General features: G+C 37.9%; 4 protein-coding genes and 1 long non-coding RNA gene across 5 annotated transcripts; 1 reads left to right on the top strand and 4 right to left on the bottom strand.

Annotated features, from left to right (window-relative positions):
* Positions 1 to 1,101: 1,101 nt before the first annotated feature.
* Positions 1,102 to 1,719, bottom strand: LOC125586103. Its single transcript, XM_048755912.1, has one exon. It carries the CDS (start codon positions 1,717 to 1,719, stop codon positions 1,102 to 1,104), a length of 618 nt encoding a protein of 205 aa, XP_048611869.1.
* Positions 1,720 to 2,787: 1,068 nt separating this feature from the next.
* LOC106350377 (glutathione S-transferase T3-like) lies at positions 2,788 to 3,531 on the bottom strand. The gene is made up of 2 exons (XM_048755911.1): positions 3,409 to 3,531; positions 2,788 to 3,297 (listed from the first exon to the last, which is right to left on the bottom strand). The coding sequence occupies exons 1-2, from the start codon at positions 3,529 to 3,531 to the stop codon at positions 2,788 to 2,790; spliced, it is 633 nt and encodes a 210-aa protein (XP_048611868.1).
* Positions 3,532 to 4,735: 1,204 nt separating this feature from the next.
* On the top strand, positions 4,736 to 6,833 carry LOC111205332. Its single transcript, XR_002657828.2, has 3 exons — positions 4,736 to 6,207; positions 6,277 to 6,433; positions 6,509 to 6,833. It is a non-coding gene; the product is annotated as an uncharacterized LOC111205332 (long non-coding RNA).
* Positions 6,834 to 8,412: 1,579 nt separating this feature from the next.
* LOC106350376 (heat stress transcription factor A-4a-like) lies at positions 8,413 to 8,829 on the bottom strand. The gene has a single exon (XM_013790270.2). The coding sequence runs from the start codon at positions 8,827 to 8,829 to the stop codon at positions 8,413 to 8,415; it is 417 nt and encodes a 138-aa protein (XP_013645724.2).
* A 1,451-nt stretch (positions 8,830 to 10,280) lies between these two features.
* On the bottom strand, positions 10,281 to 11,812 carry LOC106347829 (plant cysteine oxidase 2). Its single transcript, XM_013787436.2, has 5 exons — positions 11,313 to 11,812; positions 11,107 to 11,222; positions 10,885 to 11,014; positions 10,589 to 10,807; positions 10,281 to 10,521 (listed from the first exon to the last, which is right to left on the bottom strand). Exons 1-5 carry the CDS (start codon positions 11,578 to 11,580, stop codon positions 10,397 to 10,399), a joined length of 858 nt encoding a protein of 285 aa, XP_013642890.1. The 5' UTR covers positions 11,581 to 11,812; the 3' UTR covers positions 10,281 to 10,396.
* Positions 11,813 to 12,588: the final 776 nt, after the last annotated feature.

Below are 12,588 nucleotides of genomic sequence, written 5' to 3'. Positions count from 1 at the left end.
TGAGGATTCGGTGCTTAAGACCACCTACATTGGAGGCTCTGAGAGCGTGTAAATGCCAATGAACCCCCTTTTGGGGTTCATAAGTATTGTTTATTAATTTTATGGTGGAGGATGAATAGTGATGAATCCAGATCAATTCTGCTTCTCCATCAATGAACCTGAAGTGTGGATTCATAAGAATAAAATAATAATTTTTGTTTGACAAAAAAAAGAATTTCTTTTTTTTTGAAAAGTGAATATTCAATATAATGAGAATTTTATTCAATATAATAGAAAAAAATTTGGTTTTTAAATTTTGAAAAGTGAATATTCAATATAATGAAAAAAATTTTGGTTTTTAAATTTTTTTTTTTGAATATTATTCAATTTGAGAATTCATGAAGATAGAGAATATTTTGTAATATGTTTTTTAAAAGTTTTTATTCAATACATAAACTTACAAAAGCTTTTAAAATATTTCTTAAAAGTTTTCATTCAATACATTGAGAAATCATGAACGTACAAAGATTATTCATCATGATTACCATATTTTTCTCAAACATTTTCAACTAAATCAGCTTTCAAACGCTCATGTATATATGGATCCCGAATTTGATTGCGAATGGTAAGCATAGGGACATTGACACTTTCTCTACTTTTCACCTTGGAACTTCGGCTAGACTCTCCTGACTCGAACTCAGATGTATCAATTTGAATGTATCCGTGCCGTTCGTCCTCCACTATCATATTGTGCAATATGACACAAGTTCTCATTATCTTTCCTATCTTTTCTTTGTCCCATAGTAGAGCTGAATTTTTAACAATTGCAAACCTCGATTGCAATACTCCAAAAGCCCGTTCGACATCTTTTCTGGTGGATTCTTGACGTTCAGCAAATAACTCTGCTTTAGGACCTTGAGGAAGTTTGATGGATTGGATAAATGTTGTCCAATTAGGATAAATTCCGTCGGTAAGATAGTAGGCCATACGATAAGTGTGGTCGTTGACCTTGAACTTAACTTTAGGTGCTCGACCTTGTAAAATGTCATCAAAAACTGGTGACCGATCAAGAACATTGATATCGTTGAGGGTACCTGGTAATCCGAAAAATGAGTGTCATATCTAAAGATCTTGTGATGCAACAGCTTCTAAGACAATTGTCGGCTTTCCTGAAGAACGTGTGTACTGACCTTTCCAAGCCGTTGGGCAGTTTTTCCACTCCCAATGCATACAATCGATGCTGCCTATCATCCCCAGAAACCCGCGTGCCTCTCCAGCGTCAAGTAGTCTTTGAAGATCTTCTGGTGTAGGTCTTCTTAGATACTCATCTCCAAACAATTGTATTATCGCTTCCGTGAAATATTCCAAACATAAAAGTGCAGTAGTTGCCGCAAGTCGGAGATATTCGTCATTCGCATCTCCGGCTTGACCATATGCCAACATTCGTATTGCTGAAGTGCATTTTTGAAGTGCAGATAGGCCGCACCTTCCGTGACCATTTCTTCGTTGCTGAAAGTATGGAACTTCATTATTTAGGCGTTCGACAATGCGAAGGAACAAAGGTTTGTTCATTCGAAAACGCCGCCTAAACATTTCGGGTGGGTATGTTGGATTTTCACTAAAATAGTTGTGCCATAGTTGATTGTGTCCTTGTTCCTTATCTCTTTCGATATACACTCGTCTCTTCGGGTCGTTCGCTATAACAGAGTCGATGAAATCATCAATTTGTTGGTCGACCATTTCTTCGAAAACTTCATATACTTCATCATTTGAGGAGCTTGACATTCTTCCCTTGTTTAAAAAAAGAAAACAAATTCTAAAATTATCAATTTTTTAAGAAAAACAAATTCTAATATTATAAAATAATAAAATGAATTACTCCAAACAAACATTTTATCAAATTTTAAAATTAACTGTGTGTAGCCAAATTATCAATTTTATTGTCAACCTAGTATAAAATTATAAAATTTTAAAATCAAAATATCCCAAGTTACAATATCCAAATTTTTTTCGATAGTTTTCCTTACATGTAATCGTATAGTTTTATTGGATTTTATATGACTGCATATGTTTGAATTTTAGTAAGATAGTAGAAGTAATTTTGTTTTATGAAAGAGTGAAATACAAGAGGAAATGTAATAAATATCATACGTTGGTTTGTACACGGTTTTGGGGGGTCGGATGCAGTGTTGTTGTTGGTGAGGTGGTAGAGGCAGACGGATGCAGTGTTCTTGTGTTGTTGGTTTGTAGTAGATCAAGTGCGATAAAAAACTTGTGTTCTTGGTTAGAAATGAATTATATATGATGATACAGAAAAACAATGAGAAGAAGTTGAGTTTTCATTTAGAAACATACATGAAGAGAGCATATTTATATATGCTTGTTTGTTACATAACCCCTGACATAAAGCAGTGTAGAAACAAAGTACAACCCGTGAATTAAGAACATAGTAGCAGTGTACAAACTAACAAAAGAGTACACTACATCCGTTTGACATAAAGCAACAACAGTGTAGAAACTAACAAAATACTACACTGCATCAGTAGAGAAAAAGTAACAACAGCCAAGCAACATCAGACATAGCAACCCGTGATCCAGACATGATGACAATCCCGTGACCTGCAAAAGAAAAACCAAACTACAAAGTTAATAACTCTTTCTCTTCAGGCAAGTAAATAATAAAACACAGAGATTCTACGAAGCAACAAACTTAATAACTAAACATATTCAGGCAAGTAAATAATGAAAAAACAGAGATTAACCAATTCAATCAAACAGTTCAGAAATGAGTTTGTTTTTGAGACTGATTTAGTTTGGAGATAGATCAGTCTCATTTTTGGAAAGGAGACGATCAAGGAGTTTCTGTTGGGAAATTTTCTTTCTCGCATATAGGATGCTCTCTGTTTGATCGAAAGCAGCTTCATTCCCGTGCCGCTTGCGTTTGCTTGCTTTCGCAGCCTTTACACCCGCCGGTCTAACCTTCTCCTCAGGCATCACCTCTTCATTCTCCTTCCTTTTCTCCTTCGCGCCATCTCTGGACTTCGAGTATGACTTCCATTTCTGATCATATCTCAGTACCCTCCAACAGTGTTCCATGGTGAACTTCACATGGTAATCATTAAAGAAGATGTCATGGGAAGCCTTCATGACATCATTCTCATTTTGACCACTAGATTGCTCCTTCAAAGCCGCCTCATAACTCCCCACAAACTTGCACACCTGCTCGTTCACCCTTCCCCACCTCTGCTTACACTGACTCCACTCTCTAGCAACGGAGCCAGTGAGCTGAGCGCTTGAATTGAAGTAGTCCTCAATTCTCTTCCAAAAGGATCATCCCTTCTGATCGTTACTGACAATAGCATCCTTGCTCGTGTTCAGCCAACCACTGATGAGCACTAGGTCTTCTTTTGTTAACCACTTTCTCTTTACCACCGGTTTCACTAACCCGAGAGAGTTGCCTACTGCCTCAGCAAAGCTGCAGTCCATTGTTGGACTGCTCTGCGAAGCTAAGAGCAAAGTAAACCCGGGAGAGTTTATGGTAAAGGGATCCATTTTCGTTATGGTTTAGGTTGATGTAATAAGTTAATGGGGGTTTGGGTACTCTATTTAAACTAGTTTAAGCTACCACAGGAGAGAAAAATTAAACTCTAGCTGCCAAACATTCAATATAAAAGCCAGTATAGAACAACTACTTCACAGAGAGCAGTCATTACACATCAAATCAACCACTTAATACAATCAACTACTCAAGACAATTAGAGCAAACAACCAACCAACACAGAGTTAATTCCACTGTACTTTTCGTTCTAGCTAATTAATACAATCAGAGGAACCAACCAACACAGACTACTAGTTCAGTTCAGTTTAGTTTGGTTTCAAAAACAATTACTTTTTTTAAAAAGTACCTCTGATTATCAGTCGTAGCAGACCTTCTCCAGGGTACCCACCTCGACAGTGAGGTAATCAACCTGCTCAGATAGGGTTGTAACCTGTACCTGAACATGGAAACAACAATAATACAGTGTTATACTTACTGACTCAATAAGTATAATGTAACAAAAATAAAGAGAAATGAAATACACTTACCTCCAGGTCCTCAATCCGTTTATTGAGTTTCCACACCCCCTTCATAACCTGCTCAGCCTCATCCAGACGCTTGCTCAGCGTTTTGATCTCCTCCTGGACACCAACCACCCAAGGATGACGATAATGCAACTCATCATCCTTGTTCACAACAGAAAACAAATATTAGAGAGAGTTCAAGTTACATAAATTATAAGAACATGATTACAGATTGACACTGACCTCATAATTTACGCATGTGAAGAAACGCTTTCCAGTAAGACTGTCGTAATCTTCCTTCCCCCGAACCTCGTCAATGATTCTCCCACCGCAAGCACACCTTCTTGGAACCCCGTACTGTGAATCCGCGACGAACCCTAACATGTTGCAGTGATCCTTTTGCTTCTTTGAATGTCTTCTTTCTTCTGCGGGATCCATCTGCACCAGGAAGAGAAACAGTTAACTAAGAGAAACAGTTAACTAAGATAAACACAAATCTCTATTTCAATTGACATACAAACGAACCCTATATCAAACCAGATTGACGATTTACTACCCTAACAAAGAAACCCCCAAATCGATTTCAGATCGCAGACTCTATTGAACCCTAACAAAGAAAACCCTAACAAATAAACCCCCAAATCGATTTCAGATCGCAGACTCTATTGAACCCTAACAAAGAAAACCCTAACAAATAAACCCCCGAATCGATACAATCAGACGAAGCAACCAACTCGAAAACGGACCTCAGCTCGATGAGATCTCACTACGTCGTCGATTTGATGGAGAATTGAGCTCTGGATCGGCGTCGCTACAAAAATCGCCTCTAGAGTCGCAAACCCTAGCTTTTTTGGAGAGAGGAGGAAATGAGGAGATTCACGCGTATCCACTACTTTCTCCGTCGACAACGCGCGTCGCAGAAGCCAATAACTTCTCTCCACGTGGCTTGAACTCGTTTCATGCGGGCTCTCTCCAACGGCCCGGTTCAGCGAAAATAACCCAATTTCCATTTTCTTTTCGATAAAAAACCCTATGAACCTCAGCACATGACTCGCCTATGAACCCTTAATGGACTTGCTCTAACAAAGTGGTTCTTAAAAAAAAACACAAAAAAATAAATCAAAAATACATTTAAAGATCATAACCGGTGTTAAACATGAGACTTTAAGAATCACTAAACAACCCATACATGACCATTTTCTATTGGCTATTCATTAAAGACAAAAGAAAAAAAAAATTCCATCTCTCTCTCTTCTTCGTCGGTTGTTCTTTCTCTCTTCTTCTTTCTCTGTTCGTCGTGCTGCTGATGGAAGCGCTTAATTTTGAGAAATGGTACTGCTTTCACCTCTCTCTTAAACTCTTAATTTTTTTGATTTGTCGATTTGAGTTTTCTTATGGTTCAATCTAGGAGTTGATACTCTGTTTTGCGATTTGATTCTAGTGAGGAATGTGGAGTTATGATCGCGATTGCTCTGTTTGATATGCACGAGGGCGGAGAGAAACGAAGTGAAGTGAAGAGATTCAAGTGCGTTTCGAGGGAGGGGATTTACTTGCGGAGGCTGGAGTGATTCATTTATGTTGTTGTTGTTGTCGTCGTCTAGGGAGGGGATTGACCTGCGGAGGCTGGAGTGATTCCAAGAGCTGTTCGTCACATTTTCGAAACTCTCGAGTCCCAAAAAGCTGACTACAGTATGAAAGTCACGTTCTTGGAGCTGTACAACGAAGAAGTCACAGACCTGTTAGCTCAAGAAGACTCTTCAAGATCTTCTTCTGACGATAAGCAGAAGAAGCATGTTTCTCTGATGGAAGACAGGAAAGGCTGTGTGGTTCTACGCGGTCTCGAGGAAGAAGTTGTGTACAGTGCTAACGATATATACGCTCTTCTCGAACGAGGCTCATAAAAAAGACGCACGGCGGATACGTTGTTGAATAAAAGAAACAGCCGCTCTCATTCTGTTTTTACCATCACAGTGCATATTAAGGAAGAGTCTATGGGAGATGAGGAGTTGATCAAATGTGGGAAGCTTAACCTTGTGGATCTAGCGGGCTCCGAGAATATTTTTCGGTCAGGGTCGAGGGATGGTAGGGGGAGATTAACAAGAGCTTGCTTACGCTGGGGCGTGTGATCAATGCGCTTGTGGAACATTCTTCCCATATACCTTACAGGTACTTTCCCTTGTCCTACAAAACATTTGTGTGTTCTTGGAGTATAACGGTAGACCTTTGTCTTTGTAGGGATAGTGAGCTGACAAGGCTTTTACGAGACTCTCTAGGGGGGAAGACAAAGACTTGTATCATTGCTACAATCTCACCATCTGCTCATTCCTTGGAAGAAACTTTAAGCACTTTGGATTATGCCTATCGGGCCAAGAACATTAAGAACAAACCTGAGGTACTATCATATCTAAAATTAGCTATATTAGTATACCTTTTATTTTCATCCTTCTAACTTAACGTTTCTCTGCAGGCAAACCAGAAGTTATCCAAAGCTGTGTTGCTTAAATACCTTTACTTGGAGCTTGAGAGAACGAAAGAAGGTTTACACACGTTACTTTCTCATGTATATCATCAGATGAGCTAGTAGATTTGTTATAACTGCTGTAAAATGGATGCAGATGTAAGAGCGGCAAAGGATAGAAAAGATTTACACACATTACTTTCTCATGTATATCATCAGATGAGCTAGTAGATTTCCAATACTGCTTCAACCATTTTCAGTAACATCTACAACCAAGCTCACGCCAACACCTTGCAATTCAATTTCTCTTTGCCTATGTATGATTTTCTTTCATGTTATGAAATCTAATAATTAAACTTACAAAAAAAAAAAAAAAAAAATTTAAGAACTTCAACGAGGTTCTCCCATTGGAGATGAAAAAATTAAGAGAAAAAAACAAAAATAGCACTAAATCAAGTTTATGTTCTCAAACTAGCACTCAAGGTCAAAAGTCACAAAAATAACATTTAATGTTTTATCAAAAGTCATAAACTTAGGTTTAGAGTTAAAAGGTGGGGTTTAGGATTTAGGGTTTAGGGTTTAGAGTTTAGGGTTTAGGGTTTAGGGTTTAGGGTTTAGGGTTTAGAGTTTAGGGTTTAGAGTTTAGGGTTTATAGTTTAGGGTTTAGGGTTTAGAGTTGAGAAATGAGGTTTTTGGGATAAGATTTCAAATTTTGAAAAATAAAAAAATTAAAATTTTCAAAAGATAAAATGCTATTTTGGTCATTTTATTTTTTGAGTGCTATTTTTGTGATATAAACTTAGAAATGTGCTATTTTGGAGATTTGCCCAAAAATTAATTATACTAACAAGGATTTTAAACTTTTCAAATCACAAAATTAATTGCTAATATTTATTCATTAGAACCCATAAGGGTCTCTAACGAATGGAGCTGCTCTAAAGGTTCAACTGCACTTCACCTCATCAACTTAGTGCCAGCTCAGCATCATTCTTTCACTTCTTTACCCGATTCACTCTGTTTTTGCCTTTTCTTGAACCCTTTAGATTTGAACTAAGAGACATGAGAATCAAAGTGCAAACACGTTTGCAAAACTTTCACATGCATCATTCCAAAACTAACATTCATTGTATGAGCTCAGATTAATATAGTGGAGCTGCTTTAATTAATCAATACACACTATAATTAAAGAGCAATTAGAGAAGTTTGTGAGTGTTGCTCACATACCATAAAGAAGGAATGTCCTAACCTGTAGCAGCTGTGTGTTTAGTGAAAGTGAAAAGGTCACGACGTAGAAAAATAAAGGGATCAAGGGTTATGATTTTAGTGTTGGTGATCATGGTGAAGTAAAATGTGACTGGCAAGAAGTTTGACCTAAGCTTGACATCTTCTTGAACGAGCAAGAATTTTATGCGTTAGCCACCATATATTGTTCACAGCCAGAAAAATTACCGTGTGGGTAAAGAACTTGTTGAGAATCTAAAATAACTTGATAGAGACGCAGATGTTTTAAGTGATGATACAAGCTGATATACCCCACACGTTCAAAGTCTCTTAGGAGACAAAGATGGTGTAGTAGTTTTATGCAGTTGAAGATTATTTTTTTAAATATTAGTTTCTACTTACAGCAGAAGTAAAGAAATCAAAACAAAACCACATGTTGATTTGATTAATATATGAATAAACCGAATTCGCAAATTGATGGAAACATATAGAATTATAGATACAATTTTTATTACATAGAACAAGACGTTACAAAAAACATATACCGTTTCCTGGAAAAAATCACAAATTTCATTACAAGAATAGATGAATCTTTGATCAGAGAACTTTGCAAGAGAATCAGTTTTGAGGGACTCCAAGCTTTTCTTGATTTGGCTCTTGTCTCTTGATAGCTTTCTTGGTTGATCAGATGCTTAGGTTTTGAAAGAGAGTCTCAACTTTGAGGGAAGCTTTCGTTTAGCTTTGAGCCTACACTTCATGGCCTTGATCTGAGCATCAAACTTTTCAATCCTCTCCGACAAGGCTTTGGCCATCATCTTCTTCATCACAGGGCTTCTCGAGAAATCATCGTGTGAGAATTCCAACTCCCCAGGGCCCTTGCCGACTGTTGTGAAGCCATGAGAGCGAAGCTTTGCGATAAACTCAGTCACGTTTTTGCCCAAAACAGAGGATGATTTGGGAAGAATGTTGCTGCGGAGCTTTTTCAAGTCCCACACGACGAAACTGTTGTTGTTGCTTTTGCTCCACGAGATGATCTGATCCGACGAGCGATCCTCGATGATCTGATATAACTGGATGTAGAACGAAGACGTTGAGAGTTTGCTAATCATCCTTTTTAGTTATCGGTGGTGGTAGTAAAACCCTAGATTTGATTTCTGGGTTAAGACAGAAGATGAACAGGCACGAAGACGGAACTAGAAGTGAACCTAAACCTCTGAGGAGAGAAATCGAGAGACAGAGAGAGGGAGAGAGTAAAAAAGGAAACTTTGAGTTGTTGTCGAATGAGATTAGCTCTAAGCTTTATGATGATTGATTATATAGAGAGTGTTTCAACGGTCCTAATATGATCAATTTCCTTCTTCTTTTTTTTTTCTCTTTCGGATTTCCTTTTTTACTCTTAAAAATAGACGGTCAAGATGTGATTGAATGAATTTCAACGGTCAGTTTATGATTAATTTCCTTTTTCTTTGGGATTTCCTTTTTTTTATAGTTTGGAATTTCCTTTTTTCTTTCGTTTTATGCATATTGGACGGTCAGGATATGTGCAGGAGAATTTGCCACTAATCAGTGCCGCACGTGACCTCATTCTAAAACACACAGTTGTGCTCAAGTTATTAAAAAGCTCTTTTGCGTGAGGATTGGTGCTTAGACACATCGTTTTATTCGTTTGTGTTGTTAACAAATACTCCGAAAACTTGACTTTCAAGTTTCATCTGCTTATCCCCTTAGTGCCATCTAAACTTCCAGCTCAGTAGTATCATTGTTCTTCTTCGGTCATGACTCATAAGTAACTTCTCCAATTAGTATGATGCTTCAAAGTCAAAGAATGGTTGGATCCATTGAACATCTGTTAGCAAAAGGTAAATAAGTCGAGAGGAAATCACTTGTTAACATTTTCTATTAACATTTACTTAATTCGTAAAACTCCCAAACCACGACAATGTTGTAGCCGTTTCCAGCTCCACGAGATGATAGGATCCAGTGAACGATCATTCACAATACTTATTTTTATACAACTGGAAGAAGAACAAATACTTATTGGGTCCAGTAAACTGTCAGTCATCTTCAACCCTTAACATATTTCAAAATAAGTTATTTATATTTGTTGGAAGACAAAACTTTGTGATTAAGAGGAGTAGCGGCGAGACTTATGGTGAGGCTGAGTTCGCTACAATAATGGTCGTTTTTGTGACACTAAAAGTTGGAAAAACATTAAAGTGGAGATGCGGGCTATCGATCCCGGTACCTCTCGCATGCTAAGCGAGCGCTCTACCATCTGAGCTACATCCCCTTGTGATCAAGACAGCGTTAAAACATTCAAAATTCAGATTCTCTTGTGAAGCATCCTAACCGTTCTGGTTTCAACATTAAAATGGAGAATACCTCCCGCATGCTACATCCCTATTTGTTTACTTTACTTCGGCCTAAAATGATTAGACACCTCAACAACTTCTAGGAAAGGATCATGATGATGTCTAAACAGTACGACATTCCGACAAACGTGTACTTGCGTTACTATTTTTCGTTGATCCAAATTCAAGGTTTGTCCCTGTGCTGTGTGTACTTTCAAAGACTTCTTTTTATATACAGACAAAACCAACAGAAACCCAAAAACCACACGAAGAAAAGTTAACGAAACAACAACAAAAAGAGACTTTTTTTCTTTCTCCTACACATTCATTCTTTGATGATTGGTCCACTATACATCATCGCCATAACAGTCAAATCCTCAGGCTCCTCTTCCCTCTCCTTCAACCACTCATACTTGTGTTTCACCTCCTCCCCAACCTCAACTCCATCACCTGTAGATTCAATTCTCCAATCAGATCTTGTGAAACAAATCAAAACTAGAACAGAAGAGTACCGTACCTGAGAAGCTTGAGAATGGATGATCGAAGTAGTACGTACAGTGACGTCCTGCAGGATCGGAGTATGGAGGACCAAGAACATCAAGAACCGCACAAGCAGTTTTCGCGGTGAAGCAATGCATATTCCCTCCATCGGCAGGGTAGAGTATAGAAGTGTCACAAGGTGCCGTGAAGTCTGAATCCACTTTCACTTTCGCCAAACGAGTATCCGAACTCGGCTCTACATTTGATCCACAAAAACAATCAAACACCAAATCCCAGTAACAAGTACAAATGTTTTTGGTTTTGATAACTTACGGGGAGAATCAGCGACCCAATCATAGGATTTGATGTGCATTGTACCAAACAAGAGCTTACTAAACACAGTCATCTCCGGGTGATTGTGAAGTGGGATTACACCAGACGGTGGTAAACAGAAAATGCCCATCTTGTTATTACATACACAAAACACAAAACTTTAGAATATAAAAAAAATTAACAAGAATTAAAGATTCTTTGAAGTAAAACAAAGATTAGTACCGAGAAGCTATGACATTTGTAGATGTGGAGATACGTCACTGGAGGCCGTCCGTTCGATTTAGATCGAAAACACGGCATCTTAGGGCTCACATCAACATCTTCAGGCTTGATTTCGTCTAATGCAACAGACAAAAAAAACATATAGATTCAGACACAACTCATGTTCCAAAGTTTCAAACTTTACTAAAAGGGTTTATGGAACTTACCCAGAACGGCTCGAAGCATGTTAATGTGTTCTTGGGACGGGACGGCTCCGGATTTGCCATTAGCGAATACTTTCTTGCAAGTTTCGAAGAGCTTCTGCACCGGAGAGATCACAGCTTTCTTGCTCCGCCGTTGGATCTTCTTCCGTGAGTTCGAACGAATCTCCGGAGAGGAAGAAACGATGGGTTTCGTCGCCGGAATATTCGTTTTGTTGGAAATCTCAGAGAGATCTTTCCGTACTCGATCTCTCACAACTGTACCAGCTCCCATTCAATCTGGGTTTTATGGTTATGATTCGGACAAGAAGATAAAGAACAGTGTTTGGTATAAACGAGGAGACGGTGAGAAAAAAAGGAAATGTGTTTTAAAAGGGGAAAAGGATTCGATAAAAGTGGATTTGTGGAAGAAGATAGATAGAGAGAGAGAGATTCGAAGGAGGAGTGGAGCGAAACCATGGGCTATTCCTTTTCATCAGTCCAAATAAGTTCCTTTTCTATGGGCGGGTTTGTTTCCAACGGCGGGTTTGTTTTCTCACTATATCATTTTTTACACCCTTTTTGTTTTTCTTTTCCCTCTTTTTTTCTTTTTTTTTGTTTTCAATATCTACTTTTCATTCATTATTCAACACTGGTTTATTAACTTCAAACATAGGAAATTACCAGTTCTGAAAACCATTCCCACCATAAACTCGTTTACTAAGCCAAAACTGATTAGATCTAAAACATAATTTAAAAAAAAAAACCAGAAAACGGCTATAACCAATAAAAATTGATGGTACGTATTAATTTAAAACCATGAATCCTCAAAAACACGGGATTGATTGGTTGGACTGTCGAAATTATATTTCAAATCTACAGCAAAAAAATAAAAAAATGACTGTAAATTCTTTACTTTTTAAAACAACATTTTTTATCTGTAAGAATATTATTAATTTATTATTATAGGAAAATGATTTCGGTTTTATGGGTCTCATTAGTTGAATCCACGTTCAGCGGCATATGTTGGTGGGGTACTCTTTATCTTAGAGTGCATACATGTTTTGAGAGGTCTACTAGTCATCTATACACCTCACGCCATGTTATCTTTGATGAAAGCGTGTTCCCTTCCAAAGCCAGAATACCCACACCGATGTCTCACAATGATCAACCAGAATCGACTCAAGTCTTCCACCCTACTAAAATTGTACCGACTCGTTCACTCGTTTTTGTTCTCACAACAGGACCCGCATAAGGTTTATGGTATTGCAACAAAAACAACAACCGGCTATGGTATTGCAGC

This window comes from Brassica napus, chromosome C4, assembly GCF_020379485.1.
Source record: "Brassica napus cultivar Da-Ae chromosome C4, Da-Ae, whole genome shotgun sequence".
Classification (NCBI taxonomy): domain Eukaryota; kingdom Viridiplantae; phylum Streptophyta; class Magnoliopsida; order Brassicales; family Brassicaceae; genus Brassica; species Brassica napus.
The sequence above is the reverse complement of the archived record's forward strand: the minus strand, read 5'-3'. Positions and strand labels throughout refer to the sequence as shown.